This window comes from Arachis hypogaea, chromosome 13 (genome assembly GCF_003086295.3).
Source record: "Arachis hypogaea cultivar Tifrunner chromosome 13, arahy.Tifrunner.gnm2.J5K5, whole genome shotgun sequence".
NCBI classification, from domain to species: Eukaryota; Viridiplantae; Streptophyta; class Magnoliopsida; order Fabales; family Fabaceae; genus Arachis; species Arachis hypogaea.
In genome coordinates, this window is record NC_092048.1 from 114,813,383 (window position 1) to 114,833,361 (window position 19,979).

Genomic DNA, 19,979 nt, shown 5'->3' on the forward strand with positions numbered 1-19,979 from the left:
GGCTTCCCTCATCAGACGATCGGGCCAATCTAACGAGTCCAACCCATTAATCTCCGGTTACCCATCGTAACAGTTATATTATTAATAGAATTTATTAAATTAGTTATTAATATTTAAAAGTATAAATTAAAAATATATTATTAAATTATTATACTAAAAAATAAAATTAATAATAAAAATAATAAATTCTGCGCTGTTAAATTGATGTTGACCAAAGAAAAACAAATCATGAAAAAGAAAAGACCGTGGAAGTGGAAGTGAAGCCTGAGGCAGCAAAGGAATCATAATCCCACTGTCACAGAAATTTCTTACTCAGATATATAGAAAGATAGATGGAAGGAGAGAGCGAAATAGAAAAGGGGAAATATGCAGCTGATATTTCGTCCATAAAGGAAGCACATGACAGAATCAAACCATTTATTCTCAAGACTCCAGTTATGTCGTCCACCTCTCTCAATGCCTTATCGGGAAGGCACCTCTACTTTAAATGCGAATGTTTCCAGAAGGGGTAAGATATCTAGTCCCAATGAATTCCAATTTCAACTGTTCTCTTGTTTTCACTTTATTCTATGGTTCATCAGTGGAGCCTTTAAATTTCGAGGTGCCTGCAATGCTGTTTTCTCGCTAGACGATGAAGATGCTTCTAAGGGAGTTGTAACACACAGCAGGTTTGTCTCTGCAAGTTGTTTTGATTTATCAGATTAGGTGTAGGTTTAGTCCTGATTGATTGTGCTCTCCAAAATCAGTGGAAACCATGCTGCAGCGTTGGCTTTGGCCGCGAAGCTACGGGGAATCGCTGCATATATTGTTATTCCTAAAAATGCTCCAACCTGCAAGGTTGAGAATGTAAAGAGATATGGGGGTCAAGTTGTCTGGTCTGAGGCTTCTGTGCAATCAAGGGAGGAAATTGCAAACAAAGTGTGGCAAGAAACTGGTGCTATCTTTGTTCATCCCTATAACGATGGCCGCATATTGAGGTGGCAAGAAACTCTTTATGCATTGTGTCACTGTTTCTTTTGTTCTACTTCAAAAAACCTGACATAAAACGTTATCATTTGAAATGGGGATAAGTAGAAATTGTGTAATGTTAGGGAACCGACTTTTTTTCAGTCAAAATCAATCAATTTTTTAAAAATTATTTTGTTTATATTAAATTCTAGATTTTAAATTATAAATCTAAATTCTAAAGTTGGCTAACTAAAAGTTGGTCCCCGTACATACTCGTAGAAATTTGATGAATTTTACATCATTGCACTTTTGACATATTTGGTTGTTCTTGCAGTGGTCAGGGTACCATATCCTTGGAGCTTCTGGAACAAGTTCCACAAATAGATACTCTTGTAGTTCCCATAAGTGGTTTGTTCATTCTTTTCTGCCAAGATGTGAACCAAAATGTTTATTTTGATTTCAGCATCTAGTTCCTGATTTTTCAAAAATTGTAGGTGGTGGTTTGATATCAGGAATAGCATTGGCTGCCAAGTCTATCAATCCTGCTATTCGTATTTTTGCTGCTGAACCTAAAGGGGCAGATGATGCTGCACAATCCAAAGTAGCCGGGAGGATAATAACGATGGCCAAGACAAATACTATAGCTGATGGCCTTCGAGCATTTCTTGGGGATTTCACATGGTAAAGATAAAACTCTCCTCATCGAGATTGTCAACTAAACATGTAGTTCTCGGTCACCTTTATTGTTCCCTGCCTTTTACATGATTAGAGAATTCTATGTTTTTTGCTTTGTTTTGTTTTATTTTTGAGGGTTTTATTCTGACATTCATCTTTTAGTGTTGCTTTTCACGATTCTGTTAAGTCGTCATGTTTGCTCATGAGTCGTGATACAATTGGAGCAGGCCTGTAGTGCGAGATCTTGTCGAGGAAGTTATAACTGTGGAAGACAGTGAAATAATCAAAGCCATGAAACTTTGCTTTGAAATTCTTAAGGTTGTTGTTGAACCAAGTGGTGCAATTGGTCTTGCTGCTGTCCTATCTGATACTTTCCAGAAAAATCTTGCTTGGAAGGATTGCAAACATATCGGAATAGTAGTTTCAGGAGGGAATGTTGATCTGGGCATACTTTGGAATTCTTTGAACAAATGACAATGGATTCTTTTGTTTTACTTGTGTGAACCTTCATTGCTCTAGATATAAGTGTTATTTCATTAATGATGTAGCAGTGTCGTGTTGATATGTTTACTTCAATGCTACTTGTTAAATTTATTTTTTTCAAGAATTGTGTGGACTAATATTTTATAAAATAAAAAAATGTGGGAACCCTTCCTGTTAGAGCTTGCCATACCCTGTGTTTCCGTTCTTAGTCTTCTAAAAAAATTGACATTTTAATTGATTGCTCTGTATTGGTTTGGTTGGTCCTCTTTCTAACCAAAAAGAGTTATATTAGGTGTAGTTATTTTTTTGGACATGGTCAACCATTTATTATTAGATTAAATTTTAACAGAGCCCGTCTTTCATCTAATGATGGAAGATGAACGAGTCAACACCATGTCTTGTGTAAATAAGTACAACAAAGAGTTATCTAATAAAAGATAATGAAATTAGCAAGGAAGCATTAACTAAATTTGTGATTAGATAGGTAAGGATGCAAAACAAATTAGAACCAACCATTTCCCTTAATTCTCTCCTCAGTTGAATTCTTTAACCACTATCTCAGTCTTCTCAAATTTCCGCCTCTCCTTGTCCAAAAATCAAGGATCTTATACCTTGCTTTCTCTCCATTGTTGTCATTGTTACTTTCGCTCGCACTATCCATATTCTCCACTGCTACTTTTTCCTCTCATTTCCTTTGATTAGCTTTCGCGGCACTTCTTCCTCATTGCTGGCAAAATGGTATGTTTTTTTCCCTCGCCTCTTTTGCTTATGTTTGCATGCTATTTGATTCTTCTACTCTGTAATAATGTGAATTTTCTTGAAGACATGCACCATGTTCTTGACATTCCCACATTTGGAAAATATAACGTTTTAAAAAGAACACTACTATTTAACTATTTTATACATTATAATGAGAACTGAAATTTCACATTTAATAAATTAAGATCATTATATTAAGTTAGGAGAGGTTGACAATAATGAGGAGAATGAGCAAATGTTGCAATCAATTGACAAGTGCATATCATCACATAGCATAGCACATTAGCACATAAGACTTTTAATTCATGACATGAGATGTTGGTGCAGGCAAATGCAGCGTCTGGAATGGCTGTGGAGGATGAGTGCAAATTCAGGTTCCTGGAGCTTAAAGCAAAGAGGATCTACCGTTACATTGTGTTCAAAATTGACGGACAGCAGGTGGTGGTCGAGAAATTAGGGGGTGCTGGCGACAGTTATGATGACTTTATGGCCAGCCTGCCGGCTGATGAGTGCCGTTATGCTGTCTATGATTTTGATTTCACAACCGATGAGAATTGCCAGAAAAGCAAGATCTTCTTCATCGCATGGTACTTATATGCACTGACTAGACTATTGACAATTAGAGATATAACCATTCATGTGCCTCCTCCTATCTGCGTAAGCTTTTGGGAGGATTGGTATTATGATATGGTATCAGAGTTTCTATGACATAAAGTTTAGAGTTCGAACTTTGTTAGACCCTAAAATGGAAAAAATAGCATAAGACAAATTAAAAAAATGAAGGCTTATGCAAAAAATTCAAGCAAATAGAGTCCACATGAATTATTATCTCTCTAACATTGATAGATATTTCGGAACAGATGGAGTTATTAAAAGCAGTTTAATTTAATGCAACATTATAGATTGTTTGTATATGATATTGTAATGGGGTGCATGCATGTAGGTCCCCAGATAGCTCAAAGGTGAGGATGAAGATGGTGTATGCTAGCTCCAAAGATAGATTCAAGAGAGAATTGGACGGCATACAAGTGGAATTGCAGGCAACCGATCCAAGCGAGATGAGCTTGGACATTGTGAAAGCTCGAGCCATCTAATCTAAGCATGTCTTTCTTGATGTTACCATAGAGCGAGCAATGATGAATGACATGCACTTTTACTGGCATATTGTTCTTCCTTAAAAGTTAAAAACTCAATATATGCTTGTTCAGTTTTTTCTAGTGTGATCTTGGATTGTTGGTTGGTTGGTTTAATTGGGTCTATCAAGTTGCCAATCTAGCCTCTTGGTTTTTCAATTGGGGTTGGCTCTTGGGCAATTGTATTAGCTGTTACTGCAAAAATGATCAAACAAACTCATATATGTATGCTTAATGTCTCCAATTCTTCTTTTAAAACCATATTTTGGATTGGAAAGACCTTATCTAGAGAATGGCTTTCATATTTTTATTTTTGAATGATAATCGTTTAAAATTAGGCTCGAATAGGATATCTAGCAAGAACCATGAGAAGATAAGAATTTTACATTAAATTAATTAACCATCAACGTAAAATTAAAAGATGAAAGTGTTATATAGAATATAATAATTTAGATGTTCAAAAATGTTTTTTTTTTCTTGGACAAATGTGATTATGTGATATTAATGGAATATTACAAAGTTGATTTTGTTCTTATTCGTGCAATATACGAAAAATATTTAACTTTTGTATTTATGTTTGAAATATGCTTTTAAAATTTTTTTATGAATATATTTAACTTATTTAACATATTTTTTATTTATGCAATTATACATACTTGATGAATTGTTTTACAAAATTCTCACATAATTTAAATATCAATTTAGGTCTACCTTTATAAAATATTAAGACAAATTTAAAAACTTCTCATTAAATTTGAAAATATTTTCACAGCTATTTCAATTTACTGCAGCTCATCAAGTTCTAACACAATAAAAACACCGTAGTGTTAAATTTATGGGAAAGTATAGGGAGGTAATGGAATATTTGTACAATATGTACAATGGAGGTTTATAGAGTATTAGAGATATAACCATTAGTGTTACTTTTTTTTCCATCAGCGTAAGCTTTTGGGATTAGTGGTATCATGACATGGTATCAGAATTCTAGATCCATAGTACCCGATCCATAGTATCCGGGTGGTTATTCTATATATTATAGGTGATGTTCATTTTGTAACTCATATAGCCCATTGTACACATTGTACAAATATTCCATTGACTCCCTAGCAGGACTCTAAATTTATAATAGATTAGAAGTTTTATTACATCTATAAATTAAAAGTATAAAATTTTAATTTTAAAAAATTATCAAAATATATTTAAACCAACTAATTTAAATATAAACGGTATAACTCTTACCTATTAAATATGAGTGATCTCTTTTTTTTTAGAATATTTTTTTGTTTGGTTTAAAGCAAAAAAGAATTTTTCGAAATTGGGGAGTACAAAATGGTATCCTTCCTGAGAAAAATTCTATATTCAAACTTAGTTGGTTTGAACATAATTTTATTTTGACCGCCAAAGTTAATCATATCATAAATTCTTCTTTAAAACATCTTTTTTGTCGGATAGAGATATATTTGAATTTTTAATTATGCACTGTATAGAATTACATAGCACTCTTACAAAATAATATCAAAAGAAAGAACTAATTAAAAATTGTACAAAATATATAATTAGTTTATATTGATATACAAATTATAATTACTTCTTTATCAATTAGAATCGTTTCGACAGGAGCTTTTTGTGTCGACGTTTTAAATTATTTTACACTTTACAATTGAAGTACTCTAATTTTAAATTTTTAAACTTTATGTTCGAATTTTACCTTGATATTTCTAATATGATCATACCTAAAAAAAAATAAAAAAATAAATGTAAAAACTTTAGATAATACTACATTTAACAATATATTAAATTGAATGTTAGAACATAATTTAGTAGTCATGACAATTATTATATAATAATTTAATTCACTAATTTTAAAAAATTATGTATGATTGTAGTGTAATTTATATAAATCACGTTTAATACATATAATTAGTAATAAATTAAAATATTTTTTTCTAATAATGTAATAATATGCTTTTCTTATTAATAATTAATTTAAAATATTAATGCACATCATAACTTTAATAATATATTGATCTTACCGTTCGTATACTAATATATTAATATACATATTTTTTCTATTTTATTATATAATAATTTTATATATGATACATTTATGTTTACTATTATTTAAAACATTCTTTTACTCTCAAAATTCAAATAAAAAATTCTTTTTATTAAAAGATCAGATTATAATTTCAATTATTAGGTTCTCATTGATTTGGTTCCAATTATGTTTAGCATTGCACATATATATACGAATTGATTAGATTCCAATTATTGTTATTGTTAGAAGTTTAATTTCTAGGTATTAATAATTTAAAAGTCATACAATTTGTGAAAGTACAAACGATATTTAATTTTTTTTCCATGTATTCATTACAGTAATAAATCTAATGATCAGTTTAATTGGTATTAAATTAAGATATTATTTATCTCATAATTATATATTAATTATGCATCTATTTACGTTGATTCTTTTATTAATTGTAACAATTTATATTTAATAATTATTTTATTCTATATTTTTTTAGTTGTAGTTACTATGAGAAGTTATTTTATTTATAATTTTGTATAAAATAAATTTTAAAAATATTTAATATTATTTAAAATATTTTTTTTAATAGTTATACACTTCTAGAATATCCATGTATAAAAAAATAAAAAATATCAAAATACAATTATATCCAATACACCAAAAAAAATCTCTAAGTAACTGTCTAAAAGAAATTAATCATGAGATTTTAAATAAAGAAGAAACTAAAAATATTATTTTATTATTAAAATTTAATTTAAAAATTCTATTTAAAAAATTAACATATTTACCCTTTAATCTGAGTTTATGCATTTAATTATTATGCTTTTAAGATTGGAAAATAAATTATTAATTAATGCTATAATAATTTAATTTTTTTAATTTATAAAAAATAATTATGTATAATTGTAACATAATTTATATAATTTACGTTTAATATAATTAATAATAAATTAGAATATTATCTTTCTCCTAATAATATAATCATATATGTCTCTATCGTTAATTCCTTAATTGATTTAAAACATTAATTTACGAATTCTAACTTTAGTAATATATGAATATTTTGTTTTTCATAATCGTATATTAATATACATGTTCCTTCTATTAGAATAATGTTTTTAAGATAAAAAAAATTATTAATTAATAATATAATCAATCTAATGAATTTTGGGCCTGGCACTGGACTCGAAGTTTTGGCGTTGGATGCCAATGCAATTTTGAACCCCTGAAAGTAAAAGATTTTCTGGCGTTGGGCACCCATGTAGTACAGTAGTAGAAATTCTAGGTGTTAGTCGCCACTTGCCTAAGTTGGGTACCATACTGTGGCCTTGTTGAAGGCGCTGGGCGCCCTCTTTTTGGCGTGGGGCGCCGACCTTATTGAAATAAGGCTGGCGCCTGGACTTCAAATCTTTGAAGTCAAGTGCCCGTTTGTTTTTTTTTTTTTTTTCTGAGAGTTTATTTTGTTTGTATTTTTTCGTTTTATTTCTTTAAAAAATAATTTTTTATGCACAATAATTCTAAAACAACTCTAAATATATGATTAATTATGAAAATTTTATTAAAAATATAAGAATTTTAAATTAAACATAAAAAAAACTACTTAAAAAAATGTAAAAATTATTTAAGAGGTCAACACTTCACCATTAATACCATGAAGCCCACTTCTGCAGCTATCAACAAAGGTAAACTCTTTTAGAAACTATGAGTATGATTTGGAAAAAAGGTTTAGCATGAATAATACCAAATATGTTGCTAGTTCTTTTACTCCTCATTTTAAGTTGAATATCAAGCAGTGTCTAATTATTAACGAGGAGAAACAAACAGTGGATGAAATTCCTTATGCCTCAGCGGTTGGAAGGTTGATGTATGCTATGGTGTGTACTAAACCAGACATTGCTCATGCGGTTGGTATTGTGAGTCGTTTCCTCTCTAATCCAAGTAAAGAGCATTGGAATGTTGTTAAATAGATTATGAGATATCTCAAAGGTACAACTAATTTGAGTTTGAGTTTTAGTGGTGAGAAATCTTTGCTAGTTGGATTTACTGATGCAGACATGGCAGGAGATGTTGATTCTCAAAGGTCTACTTCAAGTTATTTGGTCAAGTTTGCAAGGAGGCTATTTCATGGTAGTCAAGGCTACAAAAGTGTGTTGTACTTTCTACCACAGAGGAAGAGTTTATTACATCAACTGAAGCATGTAAAGAGTTGTTGTGGATGAAAAAATTTCTTCGAGAGCTTGGTTTCAAGCAAGACCGTTATGTGTTGTTGTGTAATAGTCAAAGTGCTATTCATCTTGCTAAGAATTCTACTTTTCATGCAAGATCTAAACATATTGATGTTAGTTATCACTGGATACGGGATGTGTTGAATTCCAAATTGTTGGAACTTGGGAAAGTTTATACTGATGATAATGATAATGGTGCTGATATGATGACAAAAGTATTTTCAAGAGATAAGCTTGAAACTTTTTTTTTTGTCTTGAAACATGTTATTTAATCGCCGGAATGGCAAAGGCTCCTCCTAGATGAGAAGGGAGAGATTTGTTGGGCTTTTTCTTTCCTTTGTGAAGTCTAAGCCCAGTTTTTTGGGGTGTCTCCTTCCATCCTTGTGCCACACTACCCTAATCAGATTTTTTGGGACAACAGAGAGTGAGAAAGAGCAGTCACAAAGTGAGAGAGAAGAGAAAAAATATAATTTCGTTTCTGTACAGAACAGTAGATTTCAAACGATAATTTCTTATTCGTTCATCGTTGGAGCAGCTTGAAATTTGTAATGCAGGTTCAGCTCATCTTGTTCTTCATTCTGGATGGTGGAGATGTTGATTGGAGGTCTGTAGTGAGAGGAATCAGTTTCGAATAACTCCTCTATTTTTTGGATATTTTTTATCTTGTACTCATTTGTTAGCTTTGGTGCTTTGATGTGTTGGCTGATTGTATGCATAATTTGTGCTTTGTTTAAGACTCTCTTATACCTTATATTTGATTATAGTGAAACTATTTCATTAGTTTGGACGACTTGTGATTTTTACCTCTTACCTTAAGAGAATTTTCCTTGTTAAAATATCGATGTATTATTGTTATTGCTTTACTTGATATATTTGCTTGCTTATATTTACTGCTATATTATTTTATGAGTGTTTTCATATTGTTCTTGTGTTGGATATTTGTATTATTTTCACTACTAAACTCTTTAGTAGAGAGGATAATAAATGTTTAGGAATCAAGAATTGTTAGTTATTGATTATTGGAGTCTTGAATTGTTAGTGAAATCACATAGTAGTGGTAGATAGCTCTAGCACTAGCATAACTTATATATATATAGTTCTAGCTTTGTCACTTGCTTACTAAGCTTTATATTTCTGTCTATTTTCGATTCACTTCTCTTTGATGCTATATCTTCAATTCCTACTTCTATATGTTCTTATCTCAAAATCACTTCACAAAATACAAAAATACTAATTTTTGTGTATATATTATTTATGTCTTATTTTTAGTGTCTTGTCTTATCACTAAAGACAACCTAATAGTCCACACCATTAACAGAAAATAGATTAAGGACTAACATGATACACTTTTACCAATTTCATAGATGTCATTAGTATAATTAAAAATCTCAAGTAAGATTTTAATGCACAACACCAATCCCATAAAATAATTTGGGACTTAAATCAAATGACTTGGATTATGTTTTACTAACGGATCGAACTGAAAATACTACTTCTTCATCAGGTTCAGTAAAAATTAAAAAACCGAATTATGTATTTCCAATCCTCTTTTCATGACAAAAATTCATGGAAGTTTTACCACATCATGTATGGAATCCCGATAACTGCAGGAAAAGCGTACAACAGAAACAAGAGGGGAAACAAAATTATCTTCACCATCTCGTTAAAATTGGATGATTTGCGGGCGGGATCAAAATTTGGCAGCTCAAAAGAATTGTGAAGGTTGAAATAGATGAAAAGCTTCAGCAGTTAGGTTGTATGTATAATGGAAATTGTGCAACCTTGCTGCTTCAAGTTTCACTGATTAGAGAACCTAACTCTTGACGAAATGCTGGAATTTTGCCTGCCTCAACAGCCATGATTAATCCCATTGGCCTGTAATTCTTTAGCTGCAATGTGTGTATCAACATAAATATATGGTTCAGAATCATTGATGAAATAGATGTTACATAAACACCACAACTCTGCAAAGTGACAGGATAACCAATATCCAAAGAAGCAAGCAACTATAGTATGAATTTCTACCAGACACAAGTGGTGGGACTTTAGAATGTTTTTCGAGTAACTTTAAGAAATTGACCAAACAATAGTAACTGCCATGATACAATGAGAGTTTAGAAAAATAGAAGACTTGCCTCAGGAGGTGCAAGCTGCTGAGCTCGCAATGGAAAACAGAAGGACCATGAGCACAACTGTATGATGGAAAATAATCAGTAATCAGATGCAAAAGATATACTATACAACAACACCACTAGAACATCAATACCTTATGGAAAATCTCATCCTCAGGCTTTACATAAATTATTGCTTCATCATCGTCGGAGCTTGGTTTTCTTTTCTTTACTATATTCTTGTGCTGTGTTTTCACATCCAGGAAAGAGTTACAGCATCACACATGAAATTTGAGGAGGGACAAAAATTATCTTAGCCAAAAAAAAGCTAAACCAGTCCATATGACAACAATCAATAGAGGGGATGTGCTAAAGCAGCAAATATACCTCGTAAATTTTGCTGAGTATTATATAATGCTTAAACTGGAAAGACTTCCGGAGGTCCTCTGTTGGCTGATAAAATGTGAAAGAAGACAATGTAAGTTCTAAGGAGAAAATTAGTCTCCAGTGCTTAGATGGAAACACATTTTAACACCCCCACCAATCTGATACTACTGAAATCTAACCTCATCTTCTGTGGCCCATGACACCTCATCAAAAAGGGCTTCATAAAGGTGTGGCAAGAGTTGCGGAGGAAGGTTCAACACCCGCTGTGAAACCAAGAGACCTATGTCACGTGCTTGTTCCTCCAAAAGTAACCTCAATTTATCAGTAATGCCCTTCTCTTGGCGTGTTTTGGATAGGAGAAAGTCCTTAACTTCCGTAATGCATTTTTGCTCCTAATCAATGATGAGATGCCAGTCACAAACCAAATTTACAAATCGCCAAAAGATAATGAACTGGAGACATCAACTAAAGAGGGAACTAAGAATTAAGTTATTGTTCTGTTCATGAAAGCTTTTCTATATCCTAGTAGTAGCGCCTCACTTACAAGTCAGCAAACTAGTAAATTTGGATAAAGGCAAGAAAGTTATATATAATAGCAAGGGGACAGAGAGAGATTTTAACCCTCCAAAAGAAAGAGACACATGCAACAACAAAAAAGTGTGAGTAGGATGTCAAGTATCAACTAAACAAACAGTAAGGGCATCAGATATATAGCTGCAATTGAGATCAAGATAAAAAAAAATGAGGCAAATGGATCAAGCAACACAACATATATAGCACAATGTTACCTACCCTATATCTCCACAAATTAAGAGCACTAACAACAGCAAAAAGCCCTTCATCCTCATCATCCTCTATCTTTACAACAGTGCCTACTGTAGTCTGCGCCAAAATTAAATCTACAAATCCACTTAAATCCCATTCCTTATCATCCAGGTATGTTTGCAGCAAGGTCTTCACTCCATGAAAGTCATTGGGTTTAGGATCAAAAAAGGAAAAGTCTGCTTGGACAACTCCCTTAAGCAACAGAGACCATGTTTAATTAATATACTAATTAGATGCAACACTAAGAGATAAATATTTGTATAAAAAGATATCTTACTTCAAACTCCTCATCAGAGGACTCATATTCTTTGGCTTTCTCCTTTAACGAGGACTTACCTAAGAAGTAGGTTAGAAATAGGGATTCACAATACAAAACATCAGCTCACTTACAAATATAAGGCACTTCAAATAATACATTTATATTCTTGATCACAATTTATATTTCTTTTTTGTTAAAGGAAAAGGAACTCTTACTAGCAGGTGTAGGCTTTTCATCAAATTTGGAGTGTTGGTGTTGCCGTTTGGGCATAGAAGGAGAGGCCATTCGAGCCAGAGCACGAGCAAAAGGGGAGAATGTAAATGGCAAAGTTCTGGGCTGTTGGCAATGTGTTCTTGGCCTTCTGGGCATTTTGCATTGGAGTAGCTATAACAAATTTAACCGCATAGTCAGACTATTATGTACACATTATATTTAAGACAATCATCACTCAGAAAAGGCAGAACCTGAAATATATATACTTGACAAAGTTCCAAACACACGTAGTGGCAGAAAAGCTTATATCTTATGCTATGTGATTTTTTTTTCCCAATAAGCAGAAACACTAATAACCTTAAAGCATGCATTTGACAAAAATATAAGCCTTTCTTTTAGACACTAAGGCCTCTGCTAAATTTGCACCAATCTCAACCTCAATGATCATTAAGAGAGAAGTAGGAAAATGTTTAGACCTCTGCAAGAGTAGTGCAGTTTGTAGAGGATGCCCAGTTCTTGGTCTGTTCAACTTCAACCACTGTCCTACTTGCAGCTGCACAGAAAAAGAATACAACTAAAAAACAAAAAGAAGAAACCATCAACTCAATCCACATGCTAACACATGATTCCAGATCCCTAACAGAGAAACCACCAAGGCACCAACTCAATAAGAGAAGAATACCAAAAACTTAAGAACACGAATGTTAATTCTGATAAAATAAAAAAGGAAAAAAACATTGTCTATATAATCAAATCTTATAATTAAACATGCATATATCCAGACTATCTGCTTGAGATAGGGTTATGATTCCTTATTTGTCCTTGAGCTGATCACGGAACAAAATACACATTTTTATTGAAAAGTTTTAGCCATTTATTACTAGATTCTTCTACAAGAAATGAGTTTCATGCTCTCTGCAATTCAGAATAAAATTGTTCAGTCAATTTGTTGTTCCCATGTTCTTTCAATTCAATCATCATTGCAAAATAATATTTCCTAAATCCGCCCCTCCCCCGCCCCCCCAAACCCTAATTCCTCAAATCTGTGTTTATATGTAGTAAATGATAGATTAGCATATGCATAGATTAAGCAACAAGTCTTATAAAATACCAAATTTTCAACCTCATCTTTTCTAGTTTCTGATCAATCACTTTAATACTATAGCAGAAATGGTGCACATAAGGTATACATATAAAGTGGGGCATATACCATTACTCCACATTTTAGCAAACATAATAATTGCTTTAAAACATTGTTAATGTGGAGGCAAGGATCAGCACATGTAATTGATAACAGGCCAGGATCATTACTTGTACTAAGTAGCTAGTGAAATTTTAGCACATAACATCAACATGAGTTGTAGCTGAGAAAAGTTGCAGAGAGAACAGATATCGTTCACATGGAAATTGGAAAGGAATGAACAAGAAAGGAAACCATGGAAAGGAATAAAGGCAGAACGAAGCAGAGAGTAGCAGAGAGAAGGAAATCTCGTTACCTTGGAACTCAGAAGTTTGAATGAAGCAGAGAGTTACTGCTGTGCGCGATGGCCGACGGCGGTCACCAGGTCGGCGGAGGCGAAGCTGATGTGGCTTAACCGAATGAGGAGGAGACAGGGAAGAATCGAAGAAAGCTACAGGGTCAACATAATTGCAGCAGCGGTGGGTTAGAGACGACGGCAGTGGTGGGTTGGCCGGACGCAGCAGCGTGGGAGAGGACAAAGGAGTGGTGTGTTAGGGTTTAGCCAATTAGCCGTTTAGGAGTGTTTCTTGTTTGGGCTTTGGGAGTATTCCATTTAAATTAGAAATCTTAAATATATTGTGTACATAACAGTCTGACTATGCGGTTAAATTTGTTATAGTAGCTACTCCAGTGCAAAATGCTCGAATGGCCTCTCCTTCTATATGCCCAAACGTCAACAACAACATTCCAAATTTGATGAAAAGCCTACACGTGCTAGTAAGAGCTTTTTTTTTTTTAAATAAAGAAATATAAATTGTGATCAAGAATGTAAATCTATGTTTTGAAGTGTCTTATATTTGGAAGTGAGCTGATGTTTTGTGTTGTGCATCCCTATTTCTAACCCACTTCTAAAGTAAGTCCTCGTTAAAGGAGAAAGCCAAAGAATATGAATAATCTGAATGCCCTTAGGCATTGGCTTATACTAAATAATATAATTACAAAAATTTACTCAGAAAAAAAAAGGGTAAAACTCCAAACCGTACAACAAAATGCTCAATGTATACAAATATACGAAAAATACAATTGTAGCCTGACAAACTTCTTACATTAATCAATTTCTTGAATTTCACCTACCACTGCTATACAATGATGACACCTTGTCATGCATTAATACTTACCCATTCCCTTACTTAGCAACCATTTACATGTAAGAAAGAAAAAGAAAAAATTGACAATTTAAGTAGTCAGAAAAAAGAACAAGTATTAGTAGTAGTTATAGATGCTGGTTGAATGTATATGTGACAATCTTTGTGTTATACTTGGTCCTTAGCATTGACACAATCTCAAATGAATCTAAGATGAAAGGGCAAGTTCAGCCCAAGCCAAAGATGATCCCTTGAGATCCACGCTAATTGAAGTGTCAATTCTGCCCTCCAGAATGCTACATAATTCCCGCATTGACGGACGGCCATTGGGGTCGCCATTGATGCATTGCGATACCACCTCACATATTACTTTCAAGTCGTCTTCTCTGTAATGTTTTAACTCTGGATCCACCACACTTGACATCATTTCCGGTATCTCAAGATATTCCCTAGCCTGATAATGATAATTAAAAGCAAATAAAATGAAAAGTTTAGTTTCCTTACAATGTGTTGATACAAATTCAAGAAATTGAATTGAGCGGTTACTTGAATTTTAAGTAAGCAGATAAAATTAGAGTTTCTTACCCAGTCCACCAAGTACCCTTTGTCCTTGCAATATGGAGGTCGTCCGCTGATTATTTCCAATAGAAGTACTGCAAAGCCGTATATGTTTCCTTTGGTGTCAAGACGACGTGCCTCCACGGAATTTGAAAGAAGGCACATGGAGCCCTGGCTGCCAATAGAACCAGAATTCTTCTCTGATCTTTCAAGAATTGTCTTCCAACTTTCAAAATCGACCAGCTGCGATTTAAGGTTTCAATAAAATGAGAATGCATGGCAAGTGTAGTGTGTTAAATATAGGATACTCAATTACACTGTCTCAATTGGTGGGTCTGAACATTTAAACCAGTTGCAATGCATGCATACCTTTGGTGAAAAGTCTTCTGTAAGATATACAGCATTGGAATTCAACTCTGAGATAGTGAATGGTGGTTCAATTTCCGTGTGCAAATACTTGAGTCCACGAGCAATGCCTATAATAACTTTCATACGCCGTGTCCATGACAATTGGCACCCTTCTTCATCTGCAGTCAAAATTCCTTTTTAAGAAACCAAAACAAACGGGAGAGAAAAAAATCATGTAAGGAGGAAAGAAACTTGACTTACAGCAATGTAGGTGCTCATAGAGTGTCCCATTTGAAGCATAATCAAAAACCAGCATCCTGGTAAAAGGATTGCTCTCTCTACAATAACCTAGCAGTTTTCCTGTATTCTCATGATTCAACCTTGCCAAGTCTGCCACCTGATTGACATCAATAACAGAAAAATTAAGAACTTGTCTTGATTATTTGTCTGTCAGTTCTTGCACATTTTAGGAACTGCAATGTTCCATTACCTCTCTCTGAAAATAGAGCTCAAGGTAACCCGTCCAATGCTCTTCCTTAATGCAGAGGGAAATTACAGCAATCTCAGGTCCACCTTTCATTGTACCCTTGTAGACCACACTATCTGGTGAAGAACCAATTATGTTGCTGAAGTCTTCGCAGGCCACTTCAAGATCTTGTCTGCTATACTTCGTCACATCTTTCAACACATCAGATTCTGCATATTGATATTGTTGAGTATGTTAAAGCAATTCTAGAAATATTAGAAGGAAATACACACCGGAGGGTGTAGAAACTGAACCTATATATACTGTCATATGCTCTTTCTCGCTTGAAGATTTTTTCCAAGGAATGATGATAGATGATTTGCTGTTAAACCTCTGATACGCCGTGAAAATAGCAATCAAAAAGAGACAACCAACCATGACTCCCGTCACTATCTCTAGAGCCAAAAGCCAGGAAGGTTTTGATGCTCTTTGATGCTTCGACACATGTTCAGCAGCTCGATGCTTTAGGTTCATTACTGGATGGCTCTGGGCAGGTGAAGCACCAGCTATGAAATGATAGTTCATAAAAAACATTCAATTAGAGTAAGGCCAAGAATATATCTAGTAAATAGATAGATAATACGTATGTTGGATTTACAAAGTTCATTCAAATGTTACTTATTATGTTCATTCATTCCATTCTTGGAAACAGGTTGGATTTCAAAAAGGAAAATAAAGGGAAGCCGGAAGCCAGTGAAACTGTGAAAGACACTTTACAATGAATTCAAGCCAGAGCTCATTTCGTCTCCTATGTATTTTTAAATTTTTATGAGATGTTCTAATTCATGCTTTCAATGAATTCAAGCCAGAGCTCATTTCGTCTCCTATGTATTTTTAAATTATGAGATGTTCTAATTCATGCTTTCAATTTTGAGAGTACAAAATAAAAATAGTGTCATGCATACCACATTGTACAGAAGTCCGCTGCTTTATGTCTTTAATCTGAAGGCAATTCCCTTGAAAGCTTGATCTGTTTGACAGAATTCATGTAAATGTGGAGGTTGAGTAGAATGGCAAAACATGAAATGAGGATCAAATAAGTACCTTGGGACACGCAAACATTTGGGTAAGCTCCCAACAAAGAAGTTATATGAAAAATCTGCAACTTTTAATTGAGACGTACGACACAAGCCAGTTAAATTCACATTTGAGGCATACCTGAAGAAAATTATAAGAACTGTAAGAGACAGACTCACCAGAAACAAATTTTGAAGGTGTAGCTGGTATCTTATATTTAACAGTAAACCAGATAAATTTTCACAGCTGCAATAATTTTCAAAATAACTCAAAACCAAAGTTCATTTATGCCTCCCTGCCTATGAATTCCTGACCAGACAATACCAACTCAATTCCAATATTTATACTCACATCTCATGCATAGTTGAATCAGAACTTCCACCAGCAGGAACAGGTCCTTGAAGCTTATTCCTATCCAACCGAAGTTCTTGAAGGTATTTCAAATTTCCAAGCTCTGGGGGTAGCCTACCAGTCAACCCATTGGACTGCAGGTTTCTACAAGAATACAAATAAAGTTTAAGAGACTGTGGCAAACTATTAAGAGTTAAAATTTCTCTCTATTCAAGAAGATGTTATTGATTTTCTTTTACATTTTCACTGCTTGGGTCAAATTTCCAATTTCTCGAGGAATCGGTCCTGATAACTGATTCAACCCCAAGTCCAACACCTTGAGAGATTTCAACATGCCCAATTCTTTTGGTATTGTTCCAATAAGATTGTTTCCGTGCAAGATTCTACAACCATAAGAACCAGATATTAACACCACAAATTACAGACATCATATTCCAGAACTACAAGTCTAGAAGCACATTGTGCAAGGCACATACAGTTCTTGCAAGTAGGTGATTTGCCCCAATTCTGGTGCAAGAAACCCTCTTAATGCTGACCCTGATATGTTTCTGCAAAGAATTATCCCAAACTATAGAATAAGGAATGTGCTAGCTAGAAATACAACTCATCAACAGCAACATAACAATTTGCACTCCGAATAAATGTACTTAAGGGATCTGTGGAATCTTACAGCTTGATGACATGATCTCGAGGTCCATTGCACAAAACACCATTCCACTCACAAGGATCCGAAACCAGGGTATTCCAATTGGACAAAACAAGATGTGGATCATCAAAGATAGCTTCTCTGAAGGTTTGAAGCGCCGAAACTACACAGAAATAAACTCCCCAGTTAGAGGCCGAAAAAAGCAATGCAAATGCTTAGTTACCATGAATGCTGAATACCATAGCTCAATTGGGAAGCCATAACAAAAATACAGTGAGAATTTGAGAATGGAAAACAGTTGCTGGATCTCAAACCTTCAAAGTATACAGAAGAAACAGAAACAGAAAATGCTGCTACTTAATGACACTATAGCCTATAGGCAAGTTCCAACGAAAAGAACAAAAATGCACATCATAATAACTATTTTTGGTACTGTCTTTAACTCTTTATGTTTTCCCATCATCCAAACAGAGGGTAACTGAATTGATGCAACGAGATCTGAGAGAGAAAAGTGAATACATAACCACCATAAACTTAACAAGTACCTTCATTTTTTGCCACCGCATCAGAAGCTACAAAAGACAGCGTGGAAATTAAACCCAGAAACAGAAATGAAGTGTATAGATTCATGTTCTCCCACAAAGTCTTGCACAATTTTCTGTTCCTTCCTCCTTCAGCCACTTCTCTCTAAGAAACAAACTTCAAAGAACTCTTTCCAATTCAAATTGAACTCAGCAGGGACAAAAAACAAACATCTCAAGAGCACAAAATACACAAGGGATATAAACATCAAAAAAAAAAAAAAAAAAAATACTAAGCCAGGTTAAAGGTCCTAAAAGGTGGGTACTGGCTAGTACTAAGCTTAATTAGTGTCTTTGTGGAAAATGTAGATTTGTTAATGAAGGAATGGAAGATATAAGTAGGGACGGAAGCGTTTTTGAATCCTAGATTTGAAAACTGAGAATAAAAAGAAGCAGAAGCAGAAGCAGAAAATGGGGTTAAAGACAAAGGAAATGAATTTAGTAGGGTTGACACTGACACTGTACTAGACCCAACCCCAGAAGAGGGAGAAACTTGGATTCAAAGAGACTTTATCCAAAATTGGATTTTGATGGCACTTGGTCGAAAAAGATGGACCTTTTTATTGTGTTACGTTTAAAAATGGCGGTTTCTGTAGTGTGTTTTTTTTTCTGGTACAAACCCCTCTTTTTCTTTCTGTTATTAGTGTTGTTTATGGTAGTTGTTGCATACTAAATTGGTATGAAGTTTTGGAGTTTCAGCATTAATCATTGCATTTGCAGAGACTAATTGCGTAGTGAAGATGAATCGATGATAATTGATTGTTTCAACACTATCTCGTGAAATTCGCGAGACGATATATTGGTATCTATCTCCCGTGTTATTGTCTTTTGAGTTTTGTCAAAGGTTGTTTGGGATCAATGCGAGTCAAAACAAACAACTGGATGCAGTAGCTGGTAGCTACTGCCTACTAGTAATTTTGGTTTGATTTAGTAACTGCGAGGCGTCATCATAATGCATAATTAATGTACTAATTTTATTATAATTTGGATTCGGGAAGAACCGAAGAAGTTAATAAAGTAGTAAAACAAAGAATTAATTATTATTATTTTATAATTTTTATGAAATATATGTATTTTATTATCTTAATTTAAAAATAATTAATTTTTTTATTTTATTATTTTATTAATTTTTTTATTTTAAAAGACCTTGATCTATTTGATCTATTTTATTAGATATAACAATTATATTATGTGTATATTAAAGTCAGTTATCAATAAAAAATATATATTAGAATATAAATATATAATAAAAATAAATTAATTATGTATATTTATATACAAATATGTTAATGGCTGATTTTAGTGATTAATTTTAGAATATGAATAATATTATTGTAGATTTAATCTAATATTAATGCATAAATTTTGGTGCATGTAAGTGTAAAATTAAATTTTTTTATTTAAATAAAATAAAGAATGATCAATAATATCAGATTTTCTTAAACCAAATTTTAAAACGTGAACCTTCTATTCCTGTTAATATATAAATCGTCACAAGACTATTTGTATTAGATAATATATTAAACACTATACTCTAGGACGATTTATGTATGGAAGTCTTCAAAAAAAAATGCACATAA

At 33.2% G+C, this 19,979-nt stretch overlaps 4 protein-coding genes across 8 annotated transcripts; 2 read left to right on the forward strand and 2 right to left on the reverse strand.

The window, feature by feature from the left end:
- The first annotated feature begins 203 nt into the window (after positions 1-203).
- Positions 204-2,293, forward strand: LOC112732779 (serine racemase-like). 2 transcript variants are annotated; one of them, XM_025781575.3, is made up of 6 exons: positions 207-508; positions 582-668; positions 747-977; positions 1,283-1,356; positions 1,443-1,629; positions 1,851-2,293. In XM_025781575.3, the coding sequence occupies exons 1-6, from the start codon at positions 333-335 to the stop codon at positions 2,095-2,097; spliced, it is 1,002 nt and encodes a 333-aa protein (XP_025637360.1). In that variant the 5' UTR covers positions 207-332; the 3' UTR covers positions 2,098-2,293. The 2 variants fall into 2 exon arrangements, with proteins under 2 accessions (XP_072068433.1, XP_025637360.1); XM_072212332.1 differs by having other exon boundaries at positions 204-668.
- LOC112732780 (actin-depolymerizing factor 7) lies at positions 1,490-4,291 on the forward strand. Of its 2 annotated transcripts, none has more exons than XM_025781578.3 (3): positions 1,490-1,629; positions 3,193-3,452; positions 3,809-4,291. In XM_025781578.3, exons 1-3 carry the CDS (start codon positions 1,627-1,629, stop codon positions 3,957-3,959), a joined length of 414 nt encoding a protein of 137 aa, XP_025637363.1. In that variant the 5' UTR covers positions 1,490-1,626; the 3' UTR covers positions 3,960-4,291. The 2 variants fall into 2 exon arrangements, with proteins under 2 accessions (XP_025637363.1, XP_025637362.1); XM_025781577.3 differs by lacking the exon at positions 1,490-1,629 and adding an exon at positions 2,342-2,844.
- Positions 4,292-9,674: 5,383 nt separating this feature from the next.
- LOC112732782 (protein BCCIP homolog) lies at positions 9,675-13,976 on the reverse strand. 2 transcript variants are annotated; one of them, XM_025781584.3, is made up of 10 exons: positions 13,544-13,976; positions 12,524-12,600; positions 12,050-12,218; positions 11,853-11,911; positions 11,543-11,767; positions 10,930-11,142; positions 10,751-10,816; positions 10,519-10,608; positions 10,388-10,444; positions 9,675-10,141 (listed from the first exon to the last, which is right to left on the reverse strand). In XM_025781584.3, the coding sequence occupies exons 3-10, from the start codon at positions 12,201-12,203 to the stop codon at positions 10,043-10,045; spliced, it is 963 nt and encodes a 320-aa protein (XP_025637369.1). In that variant the 5' UTR covers positions 12,204-12,218; positions 12,524-12,600; positions 13,544-13,976; the 3' UTR covers positions 9,675-10,042. The 2 variants fall into 2 exon arrangements, with proteins under 2 accessions (XP_025637369.1, XP_025637368.1); XM_025781583.3 differs by having other exon boundaries at positions 12,524-12,621; positions 13,544-13,921.
- A 291-nt stretch (positions 13,977-14,267) lies between these two features.
- On the reverse strand, positions 14,268-19,271 carry LOC112732781 (probable LRR receptor-like serine/threonine-protein kinase At1g63430). 2 transcript variants are annotated; one of them, XM_025781580.3, is made up of 13 exons: positions 18,364-19,271; positions 17,843-17,981; positions 17,649-17,720; positions 17,412-17,555; positions 17,173-17,316; positions 16,849-16,962; positions 16,710-16,774; positions 16,059-16,310; positions 15,769-15,974; positions 15,540-15,675; positions 15,300-15,457; positions 14,958-15,173; positions 14,268-14,826 (listed from the first exon to the last, which is right to left on the reverse strand). In XM_025781580.3, exons 1-13 carry the CDS (start codon positions 18,446-18,448, stop codon positions 14,581-14,583), a joined length of 1,977 nt encoding a protein of 658 aa, XP_025637365.1. In that variant the 5' UTR covers positions 18,449-19,271; the 3' UTR covers positions 14,268-14,580. The 2 variants fall into 2 exon arrangements, with proteins under 2 accessions (XP_025637365.1, XP_025637367.1); XM_025781582.3 differs by lacking the exon at positions 16,849-16,962.
- Positions 19,272-19,979: the final 708 nt, after the last annotated feature.

Coding starts and splice junctions, on each gene's coding strand:
- LOC112732781 (XM_025781580.3), bottom strand. CDS start 18,448: ATGAATCTATACACTTCATTTCTGTTTCTGGGTTTAATTTCCACGCTG. Junction 17,982..18,363: donor TGCGGTGGCAAAAAATGAAG/GTACTTGTTAAG, acceptor ATTTCTGTGTAG/TTTCGGCGCTTCAAACCTTC. Junction 15,174..15,299: donor CAGAAGACTTTTCACCAAAG/GTATGCATGCAT, acceptor CTTAAATCGCAG/CTGGTCGATTTTGAAAGTTG.
- LOC112732782 (XM_025781584.3), bottom strand. CDS start 12,203: ATGCCCAGAAGGCCAAGAACACATTGCCAACAGCCCAGAACTTTGCCA. Junction 10,609..10,750: donor TACTCAGCAAAATTTACGAG/GTATATTTGCTG, acceptor GTGAAAACACAG/CACAAGAATATAGTAAAGAA. Junction 10,445..10,518: donor AGGATGAGATTTTCCATAAG/GTATTGATGTTC, acceptor TCCATCATACAG/TTGTGCTCATGGTCCTTCTG.
- LOC112732779 (XM_072212332.1), top strand. CDS start 400: ATGACAGAATCAAACCATTTATTCTCAAGACTCCAGTTATGTCGTCCA. Junction 978..1,282: donor AACGATGGCCGCATATTGAG/GTGGCAAGAAAC, acceptor TTGTTCTTGCAG/TGGTCAGGGTACCATATCCT. Junction 1,357..1,442: donor TCTTGTAGTTCCCATAAGTG/GTTTGTTCATTC, acceptor CAAAAATTGTAG/GTGGTGGTTTGATATCAGGA.
- LOC112732780 (XM_025781578.3), top strand. Junction 3,453..3,808: donor AAGATCTTCTTCATCGCATG/GTACTTATATGC, acceptor GCATGCATGTAG/GTCCCCAGATAGCTCAAAGG.